At 36.0% G+C, this 26,545-nt stretch overlaps 1 protein-coding gene across 1 annotated transcript in view; it reads right to left on the bottom strand.

Annotated features, from left to right (window-relative positions):
• Positions 1 to 20,386, bottom strand: part of LOC131380933 (bone morphogenetic protein 1-like) — a 400,763-nt gene extending 380,377 nt beyond the window's left edge. The window contains exons 1-2 of the mRNA XM_058426196.1: positions 20,329 to 20,386; positions 15,918 to 16,034 (exon numbers count right to left, since the gene is read on the bottom strand). Coding sequence (XP_058282179.1) covers positions 15,918 to 15,996 — 79 coding nt within the window. The 5' untranslated portion in view covers positions 15,997 to 16,034; positions 20,329 to 20,386. The remainder of the gene's footprint in view (positions 1 to 15,917; positions 16,035 to 20,328) is intronic.
• Positions 20,387 to 26,545: the final 6,159 nt, after the last annotated feature.

The raw sequence follows: 26,545 nt of genomic DNA, 5'->3' as shown, positions 1-26,545 counted from the left end.
AATATTGAGTCTCACTTATTGATCCCCAGATGATTTTCACAGGCGGTATGTTACAAAAGAGAAAAACTGCAGCCAGAAGAACCATCATGCAGTTGAAACACAGAAATGTCTTAGAAGCCTGTTTTCTGTCCAACCCGATTACTTTTTCCAGGACTTAACAGGGCCAAGATAGGATACACTACATTTCCACACAACAGGGTAGGAAAACATGACAATATCTTTTTAAACAGGAAAGTTTTTTAGTATAGTAACAATGGATCTTTGGGTACAATGGGAACCATCTTGCCTTGATTTTTTTTTTTTTTTTTTTTTTTTTGAGACGGAGTCTCACTCTGTCACCCTGTCCACCCCCGGCTAATTTTTGTATTTTATAGAGATGGGTTTTCACCATGTTACCAGGATGGTCTTGACTCTGACCCCTGATCCTCCTGGGATTACAGGCGTGCGCCACTGCACCCAGCTGCCTTGATTTTTGAAAAGTTGTTTGCTTGCTGTCATCACTATTTTTCTTGAATTTAATCTTTATTATTCCCTTGTAGTAAAACACAATTGATCCAGAATGTTAGAAGAATATTTCTATTCTCTGAAAAATATGATAACCTTAAGGTCACAAATATTTTAGAAGTACTTCAAAATATTTTAAAAGGTAATAAAATATTTACTCCTAGCTTATGCCAAACAAAATAATAAAGCTTCAGAAGGCATTTAACCATTTCTGTTAACCATCAAGAAAATTTCTTATAACCATTAAGAGCATCTCACTTTTGTGATCAAAAGATCTAGGCAAGTGTCTGGCACAATGATTTGTTAAATTAATGAATAAACTGAATGCATTGATGAATAAATAAATGAGCACGTAGCATCTTCAAAGAGCAGTAGAGCTACCCTTTGTTCAAGTATAATCTTGTCAGTGACTAAGCAGTCCATTCCTAGTTTATTTTGTCTACTTTATTAAAGGCTTCTTCATTCCTTTTTAGTACGTAAGTGACTCTGAATCATGCAAAACATCACCTATAATTTCATGTTTATTAAACTATTAGATTTTTTCAGCTTTAATTTTTTTGTTACATAACTAACTTTTCTTATTTGTTAATTGGCCATGAAAAAGGATTCTTCACCCTATAGTATTTTCCCTAATGTATATATAAAATTTTAATCACAGCTTGTGATAAAAAACTATTGAGAAATTACTCACAGAAAATACTTCATCCTTCTTTAATTGTCCATAGTCATAAAATAAAACTATCTAAATGAGAAAAATATCAAAAAAAATTAAAAAGAGACTTTGAATCACATTTTTCAAGATATGACAAATACATCAACTTTTATATTTCTTATATTAGCACATTTTGTCTTAGTTTTTATTTCTATTCATTTCCTTGAATATAAATTCTCTGCTTGATTTGCTTCCTTTCAATTTTAATGTCCATCTTGCTCATTCCTTTTCTTGTATCCTTTTGGAACACGACTTTCTCTATAGGTGCCATCCGCATTTATCCATAATTCCCTAAATTAACAATGAAGTTACCACTGGGTTTACCTGATGTTCAGAATTTTCTCTAACCCATTGCCAATCATATATTTATATAGTCAAGCTATGTGAGGTTTTCGTTGTATGTTTTTGTTTCTGTGTAAATGGAGATAATCACAGCGGATGCTTTATCTGAGTAGTCCTTCCTTAGTACATGCAAGTAACCCCAGAGCAGCTGCAACCATATGCCTTATCTACTTACCCACATTAAAATTAAGATGAAGGGCAGAATTTCTTTACTAAACTCCAAGTAGATAGACAAGGAGCCACAACAACTTGTACACAGCGAAGACATAGTTTTATTTTTCTCTTCAGGTATTCCTGACACACTTTTCAGCCAGCTGTAACGTATTCTTGCTTAATTCACAGATTTACTTTGACCCTTCTCCAAGGTTGATGTAATATAAGCATCTCAACATTGCAGCAATTGCAGTATCTGGGGGAAGATTACTTGTGATAAATGAAAGCTAAGCAGCGGTCACTAGAACTCGCAACAGAACAAAACATATCATCTTTTCTGTCAAAATGGAAAAAAACAGCCTTTAGTTAAGTTATATAACTACATTTCCAGTTGTTAAATATTCTTTAGCATATAGTCTGAGAACCGTTTTTAAACCATTACAATGATTTCAACAAATTTTCACTCAAGATGCAGGCAGGCTCTTAAAACTTCAGATCTCATGTGCTTTATTCTCCTACTCCCCCACACCCCCCAATCTCCAGTGTTCTTCAGCTATAATAACAATATTTTTTGCTTGTCTTCTGTGGTTTGCCATCGGATTCAATAAATGGGTGTGTTAAGCCATTACTTTCAAACTATTAAGGCAGTCCAGACACTGTTGTTCTTCACCAATAATGAGGAAAGCCCTCATCTAGTATCATCCTGAACAGGTGAGCAGCCAGAGTGTTACTTAATTTTCTCTGTGTTCCATACTCACAAGGAAACAAAACAGACACTCAAAGCACTTTAATCTTGAAGGAGAAGAAAAGCGTGTAGGGACTTCCATTCTGTGAGAGTTTGGGTCCACTGAGAAATTAGAGGGAACAGTTCCCAAAAGAGACAACCCTCACTTCTGACACCAACTGCAAGATTAGGCATTCCCAAAACAGCCCTCAATTTCAATAGTTTGCTAGACAGACTCATAGAACTCATTAAGAGGTCATATTAAAATCCTCCAAGGGAAGAAGTGCATAGGGTAGAATACAGCAGCTACCAAAAGTGGAACTTCTATCATCCTGTCTGTCTGTCCCATGGAGACAGAATGCATTACTTTTTTGGTAACAGTATGTGACAGTATGCATAGACTATTGCCAACCAGGAAAGTTTACCCAAGCTCCATTGTTGAGCTTTTGCTGAGGCTCCATTACATACGCATGATTGATTGACTATCGATGTGGTTTATTTCAGTCTCCATTTCTGGCAATCAGGGCATGAGCCAAAGCCCTACCCTCAATCACACTGTTGGTCTTTCTGGCATAAAAAGACCCAATAAAAGACTATAAGTGTGTGTCGAGCCCCCACCACAAATAATATTATTAGACTATCTGTTGATCTAATGTCTCCAGGCAAACAGGCTCTTATCAAGTATGATGTCCAAAGGCTTAGAGATTACTTCCTAGAATATAGGTCAAAGAGAGCTATTTTGGAGTAAAGTTAAATTCTACTGCACACCTTCATTTTCTCTTAAGACTTTTATTTAGGATGCTTATCTTAATGGTAAACACACTTGTTATGATTGTAACTATGGCCTTAGGAATTTTGAAGGTCAAAGGAGACCTATTTAACAAAACAGATGTTAAGAAAGCTAATTTATAGGAGGATATGTGTGGGGGCAAAGGAAGGAGTGATGATGAGTATGAAATGCAGGAAGATGCTTGGTCAGAGATCCAGACCTTGGCATTATGTCCTTGGGGCAAATACAGCAGAAGCTCTCAGGTTGACTGGCAATTACAAAGGAATGGACTGCCACCAACCTCTAGCACCTGCCTGGGAGGGGACAGACACAGCTAGTTCTGAGCCTCAAGATAGAAATAACATGAACAGCAGCCTACACACTACATGTAGAGAGATTCCTAAAGCTCCCCTACCCAGCAGGATCTCCCTCCTGATGACTGCCAGAGCTCTGTCACCATGCAGGTAAAGTTTTGTGTTTTCAGAGGCCCCCGTTAAAACGCAAGTATGTCCAACCAGTAGTATCTATGAATGCTTTGGTTTGAAGTTTCTTATTGGGAAAAGTGATGGAAGTAAAGTTTTATTGGTGAAGGGAAGGAAGAACAAAAATATGAATTATGAAAACTGTATGAGAACACAAATGGAGAAAGATGAGAAAGGCATCCCCAACTCCGTTCTGCTCCCTCTATTTCTCAGCCAGAACAGTGCACAGGATGGTAAATAAAATAAATTATTTTTAAAAAGGCAAGGAAGGGCCCATTGCAAGCCCTGTTTATCCCTAGGTAGCTGTGGGACAAAACCATAAATCATTAAAGATCTCAGTTAAAGTCTTGGCTCAGCTACTCACAAGCTGTGACTTGGCCAAATCAATTAAGTTTTCTGGGTCTCTGTTACCTCATCTCTAATTTGAGAATATGAGCTCCCTCACAGAGTGGGTGTGAGCTTAAATGAGGTAACATACAGGAAAGCACCTTGTTAAATGTGTTTTTTTTAACTACTATACATATATGTTACTATTAGTTGAGCATTTTGAAAAAAAGTTTTAGCTTTGTTATAATTATATATGCATATAGTAATTTAAGAGCTATGATATATAATGGGTATATTATATATTATATGTATAGGTGTGTGTGTGTGTGTGTGTGTGTGTGTGTGTGTGTGTATATTCTCCAGAGCATGTTGGTTCTATATGAAATAATAATACTCAAGATATCCCCACTAGAAATGCTATATAGTCAAATGGATTTGAATACACAGAAATCTATATGCCCTTCTATGGGAGTAAAAATATACATTAGCACATTAAAGACTCTGGAAAGTCCTTACAAGAATGAATAGTATGTTAGGTTACTTAACAAAGCATTTTCCAAACTTATTTGAACACAAAAACTTCACTTCACATAACACTTCTTAAAATACAATGGAAGCAGTGATCCAGAGAATAAATTTTGAGAAATATAGTACATTAGAGCAGATTATTCATGTTCAAAAATATATAATAATAATGTATCATGTCCTGCACATCCAACTTTTTACTGTTCTTGACCAATAGAGAGTGTCCAGCTCCTGTTGAGACCAAGATCCTAACCTGTGCAGCTACATTTGTACCTTGTACCTTCAATATCTTTTGAGTTTCTCTATTTTCTTGACTGTCACTACTCTCCTCCCTTTATCTTATGTAGGATTCAACTTTTGGCTTTGTCTTCTCTGTTCTTCTAATTTGCCTCTCTCAGGAAATGTATTATTAAATTACCCTCAAAAAAGTCTGCCCAGCTTATCTGGGTTCCTAGGACCCTCCTATCTGAAAAATAACCCTGTGGTGGCAGGCCCATCAGCTGCTTCCTCCTATCTTCTACCTCTACCCTTCAAATGCCAGACTCACCAGACTGACCTGAGAGCAGAGAACTTTGGTAGCAAGTTTCATTTGCCTTACTCAACATAAAATACTCTAATCACTTAAGGGAATTTTAATGACTGATTATCACGTTCGTAGTTTCTAACGTTGACTAGCCTAAACTCCAATAGAGAATAGTAGAATGTTCCATTACAGCTACAACCATTATTAACAGGCTTTTATGAAAAAATAAGGAATTTAGTTACAAAAATAACTAATAAGTGAAATTACCCCTACCAAACCAAGTGATAAATCACAATGGTCTTTGTTGTTGGTAATATTGTTAGTGTATTTCTGGTGCACAATACCCAGAAATAAATAAGAATGAGTAAAATCGCACAAGCACACAAGTGCACACAGATATAATATACTTCAAATTCAAATGGCAAGGAAGATATATTATTACAAGAAATAGCAAGTGCAGAATATTGGCTTCTGCAGTAAAAGCACATTACCTTTCTTACTCAGAATTTCATTTCAAACTTTTTATCAAGTTCCTTTAAGAGAAAATGGGATTTAAATTTGCAGTTGACAAACTAAAAAGGGTATTTTAAAATCTTATTTTGTACCTCATAGAATAAGAGAAGTTTGATTTTTGAACACCAAAAAAACAAACAAGAAAAGAAAAACTGTTGGCTGCAAGCAACAAAATAGAAGAAATAATTACTATGTAATTATTTCTTATCCACCATTGCACTTTGAGGTTTCAGTTACCTGCAGTCAACTGAGGTCTGAAAATATTAAATGGAAAATTCCAAAAATAAGCAATTTATAAATTTTAAATTACACAGCATTCTGAGTAGCATGATGAAATCACATGCCAGTCCTCTCCATCCTGCTTGAGATAGGAATCATCCAGCGTATCCACATGATATTTACTACCTGTCCATTGGTCACTTAATGGGCATCTCTCCTAACAGATCTTCTGTCATGGTATCTCAGTGCTTGTGTTCAAGTAACCCTTCTTTTACTTAATAATGTTCCCAAGGTGCAAGAGTAGTGATGCTGGCAATTTAAATATGCTGAAGTGACATCATAAAGCGCTTCATCTAAGTAAAAGGTAAGAGTTTTCGACTTAAGGAAAGAAAGAAAAATCATATACCGAGGTTGCTAAGATCTACAGTAAGAATGAATCTTCTGTGAAACTAGGAAGAAGGAAAAAGAAATTCGTGCTAGTTTTGTTCTTGCACCTCTAACTGGAAAAGCTAAAGCCACAGCCATTCATCTCACTTCATCTCATCACATAAGCATTTTATCATTTTACATCATCACAGGAAGTGAAAGGGTAAGTGCAGTATAATATTTAATATCCCAAATATCTTTCAGAGATATTTAGAAAGAGAGACCACAATCACATAACTTTTATTCCAGTATATTATTATAATTGTTGTATTTTAATATGTTATTTTTAATCTCTTACTGTGCCTAATTTATAAATTAAACTTTATCCTAGGTATGCATTTATAGGAAAAAACATAGTGTGTGTGTGTATGTGTGTGTGTATATATATATACACACACACATACACACACACATATGTATATACATATATATACGCATATATATATACATATATATATACACATATATATATACACATATATATATAGGGTTCAGTACTATCTGTGGTTTCAGACATCCACTGAGGGTCTTGGAATGTATCCCCCTTGAATAAGGAGTGACTACTATACATGCAAGATTTGGCCATTTGAATTACATAACATTTTCTTTTCCTCTGGGACTTCATCCCCTTTCTATTCTATTACAGCTACATCTTTAAAATATACTTAAAATCTTCAGTGGCATTACACATACAAGGAGTTGAGATCCAAACTATTTAGCATGGCAATAATGTGTGTCATAATATTAACATCCAGCTATATGAGCCACAACTTGGCAAGTCCCGTTCCCCACCATGACCTCGTTCCTGTGTCAAGCTGAATGTATTCCTGAAATGCCATGCATCACTTTACAATTTGTTTTCCTGTCCCCATAACTGGAATTTAGGCTTTTCAATACTGGAGTTAGGTACACCTTACACAGGTCCTAAATAATCACTCAATGATGTGTATGTATAATGAGCAAAAGTTTAAATGAAGATAATCACTTAGCTCATACTTTCTATAGGAATACTGTTTCCTAAGAATACTGACTGGGTTCAAACACTAAAAATAAAGTATAAAATCTCTTATATCCCTTTCAGAGAAATGATATCAGTTTTGTTTTTCATAACAAACACGTTCTTCCATTTTAATGAAACAGTATTGCACAGTGATTGCAAGGATGAACTTGGGAGCCAGATTGCCTGACTTCACACCTTGGCTTCATCATTTGCCACCTGTATCATCTCAGGTAAGTTACTTAACTTCTCTTCACCTCAGTATGTTATATGTAAAAGAAGACTATTAATAGCACTTACATTATAGGTTGTTCTAAATATTAAATAAGCCAACATGTGTAACGTGCTTAGGACAGTACTTAGCATGTAGAAAGCATGATTTATGAGTTAGCTACTAGTGTCACTATCATCCACATTAAACATACTCTAGTTCACCACTCATTATACTGTGTAGAATCAAATTACCCTGGATGGTGCTAGGTCATTCTCTAAAGTTATCATATTTGCAATATCAGGGAATTCTCATGAAGTCTTTTTTAAACTACTTCTCATGGTGCTAACACTGGCCATGCAAAGCATACCTAAAAGAGTGTGTTAGTAAAAACACTTCCAAAGCTTCTATTTTCAAATCAATGTCAGGGAAGTAAATCTTCTGCATAGATTCTAAATGACAGGATGCTCCTTTACTGGGCACACAGGAAGATGTCAGATAGTTACTACTCAACTTCCTCATAAACAGTCCATCCATCCCTTTTTTATGCTTGCTCCAATTCCCATCAATCTGCCATACTTTCTGTCAAGTTACATAAAGCAGAATATAGTTGCCTTATTATAGATTTGCTACAACCCTGATAGGAGCTCTAATCCAATGCATCCTTATGTGATGAACAAAATAACACTGGATTTAACACTGTCAGCTCACGCTAAGAACATATATCAATATATCTAGATGATAAAGGTTGAGTATCCCTTATCCAAAATGCTTGGGATCAGAAGTGTTTCCAATTTCAGATTTTGGGGGGATTTTAGAGTATTTACATATACATAATGAAATATATTTTCTAGGATTTTGGAATATTTACACATAGATAATTATCTTGGGATGGGAATATTTATACATAATGAAATATCAAGTCTAAACATAAAATTCATTTATGTTTTATATACACCTTATACATGTAATCTGAAGGTAATTTTATGTAAGATTTTCAATAACTTTTTGCATTAAAAAAGTTTGTGTACATCGAACTATTACAAAGCAAAGTGTCACTATCTCAACCACTCATGGGGACAATCTGTGGTTGTTTGGCACCATCATCATTCCTGATTCTGAATTTATATGCTATCCATAAGGAATTTTCTTAAATTATTCACACATAAGTACTTAACAGTAAAAAATACAACATATCATTAATAAAGTGAAAAAATAATGGGTTCAGTGTAACTTGTGGCATCATGTCAGTACTCAAAAAGTTTCAGATTTGGGGGCATTTGAGATTTCAGATTTTCTAATTAGAAATGTTCAACCTGGGCCGGTCACGGTGGCTCACTTCTGTAATCCCAGCACTTTGGGAGGCCGAAGTGGAAGGATTATGAAGTCAGGAGTTCGAGACCAGCCTGGCCAACATGGTGAAACCCCGTCTCTACTAAAAATGCAAAAATTAGCTAGGTGTGGTGGCGCGCCTATATTCCCAGCTACTCAGGAGGCTGAGGCAGGAGAATCACTTGAACCCAGGAGGTGGAGGTTGCAGGGAGCCGAGATTGCACCACTGCACTCCAGCCTGGGCAACAGAGCGAGACTCCACCTCAAAAAAAGAAAAAAAAGAAAGAAATGTTCAACCTGTTAAAAGCTGCATTTCACTTCATAGAATCTCCTAGTAATGCTCATTTAGGATTGCAGATTCATAAGCTTGTTCAATTAATGATTTTTGCATTTTTTCTAAATTAAATCTCCTTCTCACACTAATATTATAATTCAATTAAAGTAAGCCATCAAGTTTTCTTAGCATAATTTGCTCTTTATAAACCCCCTGCCATTTTCTTCTCCTTTTCATTGTTTCAATAGGCCAACTGCTGAAATGAAGCTGCGAATAAGGAGAAAATGTTTTCTCAACATCCTATATTTATTTGCCATAACAAATTACCATAAAGTGAGTGGGTTAAGCAACAGAAATTTACTGTCTCACAGTTCTGAAGGCTAGAAGTCTAAAATCAAGGTGTCAGCATGCTTGGTCCTTTCTGAGCACTATGAGGGAAAATTTTCCATTCGTATCACCTAGCTTCTGGTGGTTTGATGGCAATCTTTGGCATTCCTTGGTTTGCAGCTGCGTCATCCTGATCTGTGCCTTCATCTTCTCATGGCATTCTCCCCGTGGGCATGCCTCTGTATCCAAATTTTCCCTTCTTATAAGGACACCAGTTATACTGGATTCAGGGCCCACCCTACTCCAGTACAACCTCATCTTAAGTAATTATATCTTCCACAACCGTTTCCAAATGAGGTCACATTCTGAGGTACTGGGGGTTAGGACTTCAACATATGAATTTTGGGGGAACAGGACTCAACCCACAACACTTCCCAAATTAACACTGCTCTTGGAGACATGTCATTTTAAGAAGATCCTTTGACCAAACATTCTTTCTGCACAGAACAGATGGATCCTGCAGAAAGCCTACTAGATTCCTTGACTAGAACCTACTTGGCTCAAAGTCATACTTGTGACCCAAAATGCAAGGTTTGTTCAGATTTCCCACACAGTACGAAACGAAGGAGCAGTGGGGTCCTTCTTCTCTTACTTTCTGTACTTCACTTGTGATTCTCAGAGAATTTGCAATGAACAAGAAGCAATGCTTAGATAATGCTTTCTAGCTTAGAAGTCACATGTGGTATCTCATACAACCCTCATGAATAACAATCTAGCAGACAGAAGATTATGTCAGAAATTATTATAAAGGCATCATGGATGGCTTACAGGCTCTGGAGCCAGAATATATTGATACGGATCCAGATCCCTTTCTTCCTAGCTGTTTGACTGTGAACAATTTGGATGCCTTGGGTGGGTACAAAAGTGGGGCAAGTAAGAGTATTCATCACATAAGCTAGTTGTAACAATAATTTATTACAAGCAAATCATTTAGAATAGTATCTGGTACATAGTCAGTGCTCAGAAAAACTAAAGCTATTATTTTATAAATGATAACATTGAAGCTAGGGATATAAAATAACTTCTCCAAGATAACACAGGTGGTCAGTGGTGAGATCCGAACTCAACCCCAGAACTCCTGAGGACTTTTCATGTCATCAGACAGCATTCCAGCAATATCCCATTTTTAATGTACATAAATATCACACTTTGAAGTAACAGACATTTGGGGACTCTGCCATAGGCATAAGAGTAGAGTACAAAACAGTACTGTTTGGTATGGTTTAGTTCTACGTCCTCACCCAAATCTCACCTTGAATGGTAATAATCCCCATGTGTCAAGGGCAGGACCAGGTGGAGATAACTGAATCACGGGGGGCGGTTTCTGCCATGCTGTTCTCGTGATAGTGAGTGAGTTCTCAGAAGATCTGATGGTTTCATAAGGGGTTTCCCCTTCACTCAGCACTCATTGTGTCTCCTGCTGCCTCGTGAAGAAGTGCCTTCTGCCATGATTGTAAGTTTCCTGAGGCCTCCCAAGCCATGCGGAGTTGTGAGTCAATTAAACCTCTTTTCTTTATAAATTACCCGGTTTCAGGTATTTCTTCATAGCAGCATGAGAATGAACAAATACACTGTTGAATGCTCAAGATACCCCAACTGCAGGACTGCTTGTTCAGAGAACTGGACTTAGGGAAGGAAAGTCCTTGCAGAATCCCTCAGGCACCTCTGCATAATGTTCTGAAATAGCTGGTCTGGCTGGACCAAGAAAGGCTAAGGAAATGCTGGCCTTGGACTTTAAAAAAGTTCTATTTTTATTATTTTTTTTTTTTGTCAAGCCCCACATGAATCTCCTCATGCAGTCAAGAGAACTACTACTAGTGTTGTTAGTGTTATTTTTTTTTTTTTTTTTGAGATGGAGTTTCACTCTTGTTACCCATGATGGAGTGCAGTGGCACGATTTCGGCTCACTGCAACCCCTGCCTTCCAGTTCCAAGCGATTCTCCTGCCTCAGCCTCCTTAGTAGCTGGGATTACAGGTGCCCGCCACCGCGCCTGGCTAATTTTTGTATTTTTCGTAAAGATGGGGTTTTACCATGTTGGTCAGGCTGGTCTCGAACTCCTGACCTCATGATCTGCCCGCCTCTGCCTCCCAAAGTGCTGGGATTACAGGTGTGAGCTACTGCACCCAGCCAGTATTATTGTTTTTATTCCTTGAACTGGATGTGCTATTTTATGTCTCTGGGCAATATACCATTCTCTCTTACCAATTTCATATTCTTGTTCTGCTCATGTTTAGGAATTACTTGTAGTTTGTACTTTCAAATCCTTTGAGAAACCTTCTATCACCTCCCAATACGACATAGATGAACTCTCTCTATTATACTATTTGTGGGCTATATCATAATCACTGGTTTTCTGCTCTCTATTTCCCACTACACTAAGGATACCTTATTTGTTTTGGTCTCTGCAGTACCTAGCACACAGCCTGGTATATAAATATTTAATAACTAATTGAAAGACTAATGGGAGGATTGAATAGATGAATAAAAAAATACAATAAAGAATAAAAGAAAAAAAGAAACAAGACCTCAGAGTCTTAGAGTCTTAGCATCCAACCATTAGGCACATTGTTTTTTTGTTTGTTTGTTTTTTGAGATGGAATCGCTCTGTTGCCCAGGCTGGAGTGCAGTGGTGCAATCTCTGCTCACTGCAAGCTCCGCCTCCCAGGTTCACACCATTCTCCTGCCTCAGCTTCCCACGGGACTACAGGCGCCCACCACTACGCCCAGCTGATTTTTTGTATTTTTACTAGAGACAGGGTTTCACCATGTAAGCCAGGGTGGTCTCCATCTCCTGACCTCGTGATCCACCCACCTCGGCCTCCCAAAGTGCTGGGATTACAGGCGTGAGCCACCACGCCCGGCCAGGCACATTATTATTTAACTTGACTTCTGAATAGACAAAAGGAAAACTGAGTAAGTGATGAGAAGAGGTGTGACTTTGTGTGTGATATTAATCAGTTAATGAAGCTCCACCTTGTTCTGCCTGGATCCATAAAAATAAAAAAGAGAGAAAATTTCACCACCAGCTATCTAGCCTGATTTGCATGTGTTCAAATCTTTGAAGTATTTCTTTTGATTCCTTTAATCAATAGCTATTTTAGAAAGCTCTTCATTACTTCCTAATTGTCCAAATTCATTTTCTTCATTTTTCCTTATTAGAGGCAGATTTTTCAAATGAGTTAAGCAGATCAGCAATTTTAGAATCATTATTAACTTCAAGCATTTCTCTCAGTTATTAGCATGGCCCTTCTCTCTCTAGGACTAGAGTCTTTTCTCCATTTTTAAAAGGCCATCTTCCAGACTTCTCTTTTCTATGTATCTCAAATAAAGTCAAGTTTACCCAGTGATAAGAGCCATCCATGTTTACAGTAATCCTGACCCTAGATAATTTAATGTCACATCCCTGGATTTGGATGAAGATGCAGTGATTCCTCATTATATTAGCATATTAAAAATAAGTAAATAATTGGGATTTACCTAGATTTTAATCCATCCCAACCAAATAAACAAGTAAGGCCATTACCATGGTCCATAAAACATCTTACAAGTAATTTAAAGGAATATTTTGATGCTTAAGTGCAGTATATTAAAATGAAAAATACACATATGCATTGACACCAACAATCCCACTGCTAGAAATTTGTCTCACAAAATGTAAAACACCACATTATTGCAACATTGATTATTGTGCGAAAAAAGTGAAAACAAAATACATATCCATCAATAAATAGGTGGTCAAAAATTTGTGGTACATTGATATGAAATATGCATCTGTTTGTATATGATTACATAGGCTCAGAGAAAGATACAAGAATGTTCAACAGGTTGGTTACTGGGCAGAGGAGAAGTTTGAGGGGAAAAGAAGGGAAGAAAAGGGAAGGTAAAAAAAAACATGAACATTCATGACAAAACAGTATATAGGATATAATCTAATTTATGTAATATTTTATGTGTGTATGAATATAAATGGGCATAAAATGATGACCACCACAGTTATCTGAAAGTGATAGGACTGTACATTTTTACTGTCTTTTATTGCATATAATGGGCTTTTTCATAATTTAAAATTGTTTGATTTAAATTATTTTTATTGCCTCAATTATTATATGATTTGAAACACAAAATTAAAATTATTCTCTTTGTGATTATATATACTACATGTATGTGTGTGTGTATATATATATACACATAAATACACATACACACGCACACACACACATATATATATATAGAGAGAGAGAGAGAGACCAGACCAAGGATTATGTACTCATATATCAGAACTCAAATCCAGCCACTGAAATAAGAGCTAGGTTATAGGCAGTACCACGAGAGTATAATCAACTTGTTTGATAGACTACATATCCTAACAACTATAATAATTTTTTAAAGTCTTTGCTGATTTTAATTTTTAATTTTCTTTCAAGACTCAACTAATGTCATTTCTTAACTCGGTTCTTCACTTGTTTCCCAAATGTTTGAATGATTTCCTAAGAAGTCTTCAAAATTCATTCATAAAAACCTCTGAAATTTACATACTTTTTGATATCTCATTTTAACAGATGAAATGCAATACCATGTAGGAAATGTCTGAATTCCTATTGTTGTAATATATCCCTCAGAATGTATCACCAATTTCTTTTGTATATCATCGATTTCTTTTTAAATTCAATAGGAAATCTACAATAAGAGAAGAAATATTGCCAAAATCTAAAGGTAAACACACTTGGGCAACAACAATATGCAAAATGCAATGCAGAGTCCTGAAAGGTGTTTTGCATCATTGGTCTTCTCTCATGACTTCTGGAATTTTAGGGTATACAAACAAACTTGGGGAAAAGAAACACTAATATGCCTCGAATAATCTAGTATTTTCACCAACCCCAAACTGAAAAACAAGAATAATAGCTACCTGAATTTCAAAAAACGTTTTAATTACTTTGGTACATAAAGGTGGTAAGAAATGGAATAATGAAAATACCTGACTACTAGTGTAGGAAATAAAGAATAAATAAATCCAGGTATAATTTCTAGGACATTATCATTACCATATGCCTCTTTAATTACCTTTCCCCTCTAGGACTTGATATTTTGCAAGATTTGCTCTACCAAAACAAATGAATTTATAAAGCAATAATTAATTTTTTAAAGTCTTAACGAATCAGTGATATGTGCAATTGCCCATTGCAGCTATTGATCAAGATAAGGGAACCAGTGTTGCACATGTAGTTGAAATACTTTATTTAAAGGCAAACAATTTGTTAACATGGATCAATGTATGATTTTTGTTAGTTTCTTAAAAATAATGAAAATAGTGGAAAGTATACCTTAGAGCTCAAAGCATCCACTGACCTCTTTCAGATACAGTATTCCATAGTCAAAGAATAAATTGAGGTTAAAAATCAGCTTTATTTTAATTCACAATTTTGTTTAAAAAAAAAAGCAAAAACTAGCAAGCAACCCAAAGAGATTATCAGGGTTAATTTAGAAGAATAGCTCTGAGGTCACCATGGAAAACGTGAGTCTTAACCTTATGCCAAGGGCAGAGGAGACAAATGGACATGAGTGATGAGCTCTCAGTAACCTTCCAATTTCACTTACAAAGATTCAAGTAATGGATATGAGAAAGCAAACATGTCAGCAGAAGACAATGAAAGCAATATTTTGGTTAGCTTTTCGTATCTATTTCTTTAACTTCTATAAGATAGGTTTTATTTTGTTTTTCCTGCTCTGAAAAGATAAATACATATGTATTCTCATTCTCTGGAGACTAGAATCTGATGAGTAACTCAAAACAAAGCCTTTTGAAATCACCTAGTCTTATGACAGATGCAGTAAAGGATAAATTATTGGCCATCCTGGAAACTTCCTGCACAAGAAACACCTTAAATGTACCTGTCCACAATTGACAGTTGATAAAGTTCCAACCTTGAAAACTAGGTTATGAAGTATTGAAACTTTGATAATCATGCAAGTTTCAGGTATTTTGTTTTTGTTTTTTAAATAAATGGCATGAAAGTAGTAAATCTACTAACAAGTTGGTTTACTTATAAATTTACTAATAAGTTTATTGCTAACAAATTCATTGAATTTATTAACAACTTCATGTTAATTATACTTTGTGCATTCACATACCACAGAGATCTCAGAGAAACCGTACCAACAATTTCAAACTATGGCTCCATGAAGGATCTAACATCTGAGGTCAGAATGAGGTTTACTTATTATTAAGCTTCCATTTCCTTTACAAAATGAACTGTTTTGTACTTACTGCTCCCCTTTGAATCCTAATGGTGAATCATTAAAACTAAACTACAAAGCATATTTTGTGATGCCTGATTACACTATAAGCTAGAGGTTTTGCTCAGTGGCTAATTTTAAATGCTCACCAACCTCCGCAAGGACCTAACCATTAGTCTGAATTGACAAATTTGTCTGGCCCCTAAAAGCAAAGCAAACAGCACCAAATCATAATAAAATTGTCTTGTTGGTGACTCACTGTTATTGACAGTGGGGTCCATGAAATCCCTCTGGACACTGGCACTACTGGCCTTCACCGTGTGAGCATTTTCTTCCATTGAAACAAGTTCCCACTGCAGCTATAGCTAAAAGAAGGCTGAATGAGGAGTGGGGAGAATAGAGTTGAGAGAAAGAAAAAAAATCATCATTATAGGCACCAATCTAGAAATTTCCACCAACACTTCCACAGCAAGGTTAAACAATGTTTTCATTATAAGTTAAGGCCTTACTGTCTAAAACCTTGCAGAACTCTGTGCGGAAGCAACTGTATCACCTCCAAGCTTGTAAGAATGCAGAACTGAGGCCCACCCCAGACCTAATATGGAATCCATTTTTTAACAAGATTCCAGATGATCTGTATTCACATTCAAATTTGAGAAATATTGGTCTAAAAAAATTCCATGGATAATAATGTGTGGTCAAAACAATCTAAAAATCAAACAAAAAATGCTAATAAGGACGTCATACAACAATATAAATAATTCATCTCATAGTCATTAATTTCCAGGAGTTTATAACATAGTTAAGATGACATAATGGGAAGATGTTTTCACTGAGGTTTAACCAGTTTAAACTAATAACACCATGAACAGATGTTTTCAATAAGCTTAAAGCAGTGGCTGTGGCCTAGCACTGCATGCAAATACACAGTGACCCTTGGTGCACCCCTCACCACTAAACCTGCTTAACATGGGAAGCCTGTGATAACTTCACTAAGACGTTTCAAGGGCAGAAAGCACACTGGGGAAGGAAACAGGATGCCAACAAACTCCCCAAGGTACAGAATAGCAAGAGAGATGAATTGTGCTGTGGTGCTGCATTGATTGCAACACATTGAAGCATTTTAAGTGACTTTGTAATAACCATAAATACATAATATAGGTAAAGGAGTTTGCTAAACTGAACCATTTCTCCTGGTGTGAATAAACTATATAATGCCACTAGTTCTGCTACCTGAGTGCTGTCAAACATACTCCAAAGGTTCTGAAATACTCTCACCAGAGGTTTGTAAAAGGATTGCATACCTCATCTTAAAAAGTAAACTGCCTCCAGAGTTCTGCAATTAATCATGACAAGCATAAGTTGAGAAATCCCATTTAGATTTAGTATGATGATTTCCCTCCAGACTTTTGAATCAACTGTGGATTACAAATTTGTTGATATGGGAAAGGGGCAAACAGAAAAGGGAGATGGAAGTCAAGGTGTAAACTGTCTGGTTTTAAATCAACTGTCTTTTAAATAAAGAGACAGAATATAAAGCAGCACTTTCATGGGTCCTGAGTTGTGACCTATCATTAGAAACACTTAACAGAAAAGTTTTTTGTGCATTTTTGCACATCATGTGTGAATTTTCAGTTCAAAGAGATGCTCTGAATCTGCAGTGATTCTAAAGATGCGGAAAAACTTGACAAGTATGATTGAAGTCAAAAACAAAGTGAAATCATTCCTTCTAGTAACAGAGTCAGACAAGAAGAATTATAATTTACAGTGTAGGCATCCCAGTTCATCATCCCACTGGTTCCATCCAGGGCAGCACCGGTAGACAGGCTGCTGCTCCACGTTGTACACCTGTCCATAGATGGTGTAGTACCGGGCCCTAACAAATACAGGGATCTAAATTAGGGAGATATAGTGCTCCCTCTTAAGGCAAAGCTATCTCAAATCCACTAGAAATTTCTCTCTCCAATTCAAATCCTGCCATGTATATTTGTGTTTATAGACAGAGAGATAGCTGTATGTGTATACATAGATAAATGTACCAATGTGCATATAGTGTATAATTTGTACATATTATACACACACACATACATACCCCACGACATATGCAACTCAGATTCATTATAGGTATAGGTTAATGAAAACCAAGAGGGACCTCCATATCCCATGGTACAAAATATCCTAAGGATTGCTCAAGCTATCAAGAATAAAACCCAAAATTATGATAAGAATAATGAAATCTTGAAAGATAATGAGGTAAATGCTTTTCAATTTGATACTGAAAGCTCCTCATAGGTTGGCTCCACTACGGTATGCACTCTCAACCGTATTGATATCACCCACAAGAAGGTGACAATAAGTTATTGTTGTGAGTGGGGGATGAAAAGAATCTTAGTTGATACAATGGTGTGTGACCTTACAAAGGAACGCAGTACATAAATGGATATAAAGAACATGTGTGGTGTTAAAATTTCATGGTGCAGAAGGAAGCTACAGGGAAAAAAAATGTTTAAAAAGGCTCTTTAGCGGGGGGAATACTAAACCAAAGTTTGAAAACACTGAGTTATTTTTGCTGACCTATCAACAGATCATAACACCAAATATCTCCAAACAGGCTGATTTCCTTTCTGTCAAGTCGATGTCATTTTTTTTTTATTCCAAAAGTACTAACATATTCTCTCCCTTTCATATGCCACCCCCTATATTTCTAGTCCAAATTGCTTTCATTATTCAAGGTCAATTTCAAGTTCCACTTCCTCTAACTTCTCTTTTCCTACCAAGCCAATGTAGATTGCTCTTTCTCTTTTCTCAAAAATTGGACTCACTGGCTGTACCATTTTTACAACAAGTATTCACCATCTAGAATTGTAACCTAATATTTTGTTCATGCATCTCTTCAATCAGGACTTAAGTATAGGTTTGTATACTTACATGCAAACAAAACAGATATGAGCATGGCAAAGACGCTGAACATCTTCAAACACTGCCTCTACTCCAAACTCAGTATCATACACAGAATGTGCAAAACTACTAATCTCTTAAGAATTAAACTATAAAACCTGTTTTACTAATTTATATTTGTTTTCCCAAGTATCTATAAGGTAATGAATTTTATCTGATTCGGTCCATTACCAAAAAAGATTAAAACTCCTGGGAGGAGTATAAAAAGTCTAAATAAAAAGCCATTTTCAAAACAGTACTCTAATGAACACATCATATACCCTATAAATAGAATTTCCATTCTAATTTCTTTGAAAATAAATTTTTCTGCTACAGCATTATACTATCTAACACATATTGAGTACCTACTGTGTACCAAGCATCATGCCACATGTGTTAAATCTTATCTATGAAGATTTAATCAATTAATCTTCATAATAGCCATGTACAGCATTTTTTTTAACACTACAACTAAGACAACAGAGAAGTGTAGGAACTTAGCCTAAGGCCACACAGCTGTGAAGAGCCAGGATAGTTTTCTGATTTAAACACCATTAAAAGTTCTGAGCTGGCCTAGTATAGTTGCTCATACCTGTAATCCCAGCAAAGCTGGGAGGATCATTTGAAGCCAGGAGTTCGAGATGAGCCTGGTCAATATAGCAAGACCCCTGTCTCTACAAAAATAAAAATGAAAAAATTAACTGGGCACAGTGGCACACACCTTTAGTCCCAGCTACTCAGGAAGCTGAGGTGGAAGGATCACTTGAGCCCAGGTGTTTTGAGACTGCCGTGAGCTATGATTATTGCACTATACTCCAGCCTGGGCAACAGAGCAAGCCCTATCTCTAAAAATACCCCACAGAATTCCTGAGTTTAGACAAAAAACAAAGACTATTCATCTAAAGGTTCAACTTACACCCCCCCCACACACACACAATGCATATGTAAACATCCACAATTATAAATTATTTAGTCTTATATTTTATTGAGTCCTATGTTATTAGTGATCCAATATTTTTATACAATGGCAAACCGAGTTATTTATAAATGTCCCCAACTTTGTGTCAGCAATAATAGTAGTAATAATAAATTCTTTGTCAATCTGAAACCACACCTTTTTTTAACATTAAGTATCCTGAATTTTGATCCTTAACCCATCATCAACTATTTGTGTTAAGAGATTCTTAGACATTTTGTAAAACTATTTCAAAACTTTGAGGGGAAAAAAAAGTCTGCATGAAGCTTTGACGACTAGAAAGCATTGTGGACACTTGCTTTTTCTCTCCTCTTCTAGCCCGCCGAGTTAATCCTAATTCAAAGGCCATAAAAAAGTTAAAGAAGCTCTAGGTTTCAAAGTGTTACAAGAGTACCAAGGGCAGGTCAGACATTGGTTCACAACTGTAGATCCCCTGGATCCAAGTCGTGCTAAATTTAGCGAACCAACACAATATTCCTTGTTTCTGTCAGTTTTCTGATCTTTAGCTTTCAATGGTACACCATGCCATGAGGTAAAATTAGTGGCATCTAACCCAAAATACCTCAGACATAAATGAGGTCTAAAGTAATAATATATCTTGTCTCTGAAGAAAAATATGTAACTCTAAATGTTCTTGGTGGCCACGTCTTATGTGCATTTACTTAATGAGCATAAAATTTATTGGATGAATATGTAGGTGCATTTGAGGTGTTTGGTGTTGGTTTTCAATAATCAAAGAATATAGAAGCACTCTTACCTTCTTTCATAGGTCACACACCAACTTGAGCCAGTACAGCCTTGTTTGCAGAGCTTGACAATGTGTGTGAATGCCCGAATACATGGGTGTGCAAGTCCAACCAGTCACTTGCTGTTCTTCACAAACACTTGGCCTTGAATAAAAGAAGAATAGCAATCTAATCAAAATATATATGTTTACATATGAAGCATTGATTTCTCCATTTTCCACAAAAAGCTTGACATATTATGAAATAACATGACATAAAGTAAGAAAGAAAAATACAAGCAATATAAAAACAACACCAGGACCAGGAAAAAGAAAAATCAGAATAAATTTTAAAGACCAGAAGAAATTTAGAAGATAGATATAAACATTATAAATTCCCAAAAAGTTAGAAAAATTGAGTTGTAAATTAAGTTCTGAGTGCTTTGGTAGCCAAAATTTTAAAAGAAAAAAAAATCGCAGGATTCTCAATACTTATGAAGAAAAAGCAAGCCAGTTCATCAAGAGAAGTTAAATTTTTTCTGGAAATTAATTCTGAACAATATTTTCAATATGCATGTTTAATTAGGTTTCTCGGGTAATTCTTGTTTAAACACAAGTATTTTTCCACCACCATCATTATATTAATATTTCCTTACAGAAAGCTTGTACAGATTTACAGGAATTTAGACCCACTATCTTTAATTTTTCAATGAGTAAGGCTAACACTAATAGCTTAGAATGCCAGAATTCAATTTTTTAAATAATCTTTTGTGATTTGAGGAATGCTTTACTTAGTGATGAATGATTTACTAGTTCATATGAATTGTTTTCATGTGAAGACAACACTAATTGTAACAGCCAGTTAGGCCAACCACTCATGCTTTTCCTGCATTCAAGATCACTTACATGCCATGCACTTAACCTGCTAGGAATATAAAAGATGATGCAGACTCTGATGTTCCTGCCTTCAAGAAGCTCACAGTCTGGCATAGTCTCCATATTCACAATCTTCTGAAAACAGAAACGAGCTCTGATTCAGAAGCTCTAGTCATCCCCTGAATAGCTCTGTGAACTTGTCCAGTGACACAATAATACCAATAAACGTCTTAGTACTTTTCACACTACATATCTTTTACATCACACTCTGTGACTGCAGTCCCTTTTTGTTAACACTGTTTTCTGTGCCTCTAAATCTCACCATCTGATTTCACAACCTAATTCTCACTTTTAGATATATTTCTGAAAGGTGATTGTTTGGACCATTAACCTCACCTAAATTAAGTGAAGTTCAAGTTGAACTTTATTTATGAGTTTGCATAGCACATTTTAATACTTTAGGTAAATACAGTACTGTAATAAAACAAGGAAAGTAAAAACTGCTCATAAGACAGGCATCCATAAAATCATCAAGCATTGTACAATGGTCCTAAAGAAAACCATAGCTTTTAAAATTTCCGTATTAGGTTATCTGTAAACTGCTATACCTACACCTTTAATGTGCTATATTTTTTTGTGAGGCAACAGCATTAATTAGAAAGAGCTAACAGCATCTTTGGGTTTTTGTTGTTGTTGTTGTTGTTTGTTTTTTGTTTTGTCAATCATTTGAATTCTTACACCATATCCAACCTTGAACTCCACTTTGCAATCTTCATCTATCCAACCATCCATCCATCCATCCATCCACCCCTACCCATCCATCTATCCATCCAACAAATACTTACTGTATGCCTATGTGTGTAAAGCATTGTGCCAGAAGCATTCCCCACATGTGATTTGAGTATACATTGTTTACTTAGGAGGTACAGAAAACACTGGTCAGAGAGTGATGAAATGAGACAAAGAAGGAGAATTAGCAAATAAAAGATGCATTATCAAGCCAGCCAACATTGGAGATGTTGGCGGGTAAGAGAACCTGGGCATTTACACATTAATTTCTGTCAGTGATTGGTTAAAAGCTACTTCCTCCCTAGTATTTCAGGCCCAAAGCACAGCAGACAGAGTCAGCTTTCAGAAACCAAAGTAAGTCCTCAGGCAAAGAAATGCAATGCTAGGAGCTGGAAGCCTGTCAGGTGTGCAGCAGTAAAGGAGAGGGGACCTGGGTACAGCACTGACAGTTTCAGCTGCAGGTGGTATAAATGAAAGAACTAACACAAGAACAGAAAATCAAACACTGCATGTTCTCACTCATAAGTGGGAGGTGAACAATGAAAACACATGGACACAGGGAGGAGAGCATCACACACTGAGGCCTGTCAGGGAGTGAGGGGCTGGGGGAGGAATAGTATTAGGAGAAATACCTAATGTAAGTGATGGGTTGACGGGTGCAGCAAACCACCATGGCACATGTGTATCTATGCAACAAAACTGCATGTTCTGCACATGTACCCCAGAATTTAAAGTATAATAAAGAAAAAAAAAGAGAAAAAAAGAAAGTCCATATTCTCTTTGATTTGACAATCTAAATAGAAGAGAGAGAATATAAAAAAAAAACACCTAAATAGATATAAAATGTGGCATGCTAAGACGGAAGCAATTAAGGTGCTAGAATAGAGATAAGAGAAGCTTACGTAGATTCTTTAATTAGGAAAGTCTTCAGTGAAGAGGTGACACTGTGACCTGAAGGATGGAACGAAGGCAACCATGGAAGAGCCAGGGATGCTACCCAGACAGAAGGAATAGAGTGAGCAGAGGTTCTAAAAAGGGAAAAAAGCTTTGGCCTCCTGCAGATCTGAAGGAAGGACAAAGTGGCTGGAATGATGAGATGCTTGGTGCGATAGAAAGGGCCTTCCAGGCCAAGGAGTTTTTATCTTATTCCTAGTGCATAGGAAGCCACAGAGATTTTTAGAGTTCTCATTTCTGGACACATCTCCTATAGCCAGAATCTGGAAATGGATGTATTATACTCTCCCCCTCTCTCTTTGATACTAACTGTAGCAAAGCTTTACAAGACTCACCTGCCACAATACCACCATCCCCTTATTCCCCTTCCTGACTCCCAAAAGTCTCCAGTCAGGGAGGGAACAAACCTTGAGCACCAGGACTTTTCAGAAAGAATTTGTGTTAAGATCCCTCATCAGAAACTCCTATCCTTTGAAGTGCTAAATGCCTCTCTTATTAAGAGGGGATATAAACCCTCACCCCTAGCTGTTCCATGACCTATTCCCTATAGGCCACCATTGCATGCATGAGTTAAACTTTTCTCCTATTAATTTGTTTGTTGTCAATTAATTCAAAGGCCCCCAAATATTCAGACCTAAGTTGATATAGGGAAAGTTTTCCCTCCAGCACAGAGAAGAACCAGGTTATTATCTCACACCAGTTAAAATGGCTACTAGTAAAAAGTCAAAAAATAGCAGAGGCTGGCAAAGTTGCAGAGAAAAAGGAATGCTTATATACTGTTGCTGGGAGTTTAATTAGTTCATCCACTGTAGAATACAGTGTGGTGATTCCTCAAAGACCTAAAAACAGAAATACAATTTGACCCAGCAATCCCATTACTGAGTATATACCCAAAGAAATACAAATCATTCTATTATAAAGACACATGCATGTGTATGTTCATTGCAACACTATTCACAATAGCAAAGACATGGAATCAACCTAAATGCCCATCAATGATAAACTGAATAAAGAAAATATGGTACATATACATCATGGAATACTATGCAGCCATAAAAAAGAATGAGATTATGTCCTTTGCAGGAACATGGTTGGAGCTGGAGGCTATTATCCTTAGCAAACTAATGCAGGAACAGAAAACCAAATACCATATGTTCTCACATATGAATGGGAGCTAAATGATGAGAACACATGGACACATAGCAGGGAAAAACACACACTGGGGATCCCTGGGAATCGGAGGGTGGACGTTGGGGAAGAGGGAGAGGAACAGGAAAAATAACTAATAGGTACTAGGCTAAATATGTGTGATGAAATAATGTGTACAACAAAATCCTATGACACAAGTTTACCTATATAACAAACAAGCGTATATACCCCTGAACTTAAAATAAAAGTTAAAAGAAAAACTGGGTATTACTGATTTCTAATTAGGTTACACAGATGTCAAAGACTATCATCTGGATAATATTGATTCTTCAAAATCTATTAAAATAAAAAAATCTATCACTAAATATACAGAAAAATCATGTAGTTGTGTGTTTAAAACTTTTGTATACATGTGTACTTCATATGTACTCTGTTAATAGGAACATGGATATGTGAACTTGCGTGTACACACACATACACATATTCAAGCTTGTACATTTTGTTGATAAGTCTTTATACTTACTAAATGTTTTTCTCTGCCTTGTTTTGGATCCTGATAAATGCTGGAATACATATATTGGTATACCTACATTGGAAAAATGTTGGAATATATATTTTGAAATTTCCCACTAATTATTTTTGGACTTTACTCATTATGATTCTGGCAATTTAATTCTTTACATATTTTGAGGCAATTTTGTTAAGGATTTACAAGTTGATGATTATTGTATATACTTAGTGAATTGCTCTTTTATCATTATGTAGTGTTTCTGCTAATGCATTATAACATACTTTGTACTGTTTTATCATAAAATCTATTTGTCTGATATTAACATTTTTATATCCTCTTTCATTTGGTTAGAATTTCTTGTTATATTTCATTCTGTTACCTTAAATCTTGCTAGTTTTTTGAGTCAATAGTTGCAGTTTTTAAAAATCTTATTTGTTAGCTTCTATCTTTTAATAGGTAAACAGAGTTACATACATTTCCATTACAAGTATAACTGTATCTATTTCATCACCTCATTTTGTAGCTTCTGTTTACTAGCAGTTTGTATTTTTTCTTCTTTCTTATGTCTACTTGATGGAAAATATTTTCTATATTCCATTTTCCAGAATTTATTTGGCCTAGTTCTAAATTATATTTCTAATATTTTAATTTTTTATATTGTATACCTAAATACACGCTATTTTTTGATGGAATAGAAATTTATTCATTGTGATATAATGAAAAACTTGGCCTTTGTCCCATGTTCCTGGCATGGGGCTCCTAAAACCCTTGAAATATCCTGAGTGATATGCTAATGTGGTAACTAATTGTTTGTTATGCTAATGAAGTGAATCCCTGTGGTCCCTGGATAGCTTGATGATGGCAGCCATTCACCCGAGAGACCAACCATATGATTAGCAGGTTGGAACTTTACTACCTGACCTCCAGGGAGGGAAAAGGGCCTAGAGATTGTGTTCAATCATGTGGCCAATGATTCAACCAATCTTGGCTATATAATCAAACCCCAGTAAAAACTCTGGACACTGAGGCTCAGTGGAGCTTGCTGGTTAGTAAACACACTGATGTGCTGGGAGGATGACATGTCCTGACTCCACAAGGAGAGGACACAGAAGCTCTGTCTTCCACTCAGACCTTGCCCTGCACATCTTTTCATTTGGCTGTTCGTCAGTATGTGTATCCTTTACAATAAAACTATAATCCCAAATATAATGCATTTCTTAATTCTGTGAGTAATAACAAGTAATAATAAAATATTGATAATAGCAAATTATTAGAATTTTCAAGCTTGAGAAGGTCATGAAAAGCACCAAATTTATTTACAGTTAGTCAGAAGCATGGGTAACCTGGGCTCCCCCTGAGACTTGCAGTCGTCACCTGAAGTGGGAACGGTCTGGTGGAGGACTTTGCCTTTAATCTATCAGATCTGTGCTAATGCCAGCGTAGTTTGTGTCAGATTTGAATTGCAGTATACCCAGTACATGTCAGACAGTTGTGTTAAAACAGAGTATTCATTAGGTTTATTCCTTTGAACAAGAAAAAAAATATATAGCATGTTTCATCTACCAAATGACACACTAAAACAGAGACTTTTTAACAGTCAATAATTAATTAAATCATCAATCTATCTTGCCAAATTCCCTGTTCATCTTTCTTACAATGCATAAATCTCATATTTTATTTTATTTATATATGTGTGTGTGTGTGTGTGTGTGTCCTTTCATTTATTTCTTTCAGGATTTAACACTTGTTTGATTTTTTAATAATTTTAAATATTTTTATTTCTGCTGGAATTGACAGTCTGATCTACGATTTTGATAACTGCCTTCCTTGGAATTAGTTTTATTTGTTTTGAATTTTGGTTGTCAGGCCCTATCTTGACTGGAAAGTTCCTCACTCTTTCTCTCCTTATCTATCTAGTGTAATAGGATTTTCAGGAGATATTTTCTTATTGATTTTGTTTTTTTTGTTTGT

This window comes from Hylobates moloch, unplaced genomic scaffold, assembly GCF_009828535.3.
Source record: "Hylobates moloch isolate HMO894 unplaced genomic scaffold, HMol_V3 SCAFFOLD_13, whole genome shotgun sequence".
NCBI lineage: Eukaryota > Metazoa > Chordata > Mammalia > Primates > Hylobatidae > Hylobates > Hylobates moloch.
The sequence above is the reverse complement of the archived record's forward strand: the minus strand, read 5'-3'. Positions and strand labels throughout refer to the sequence as shown.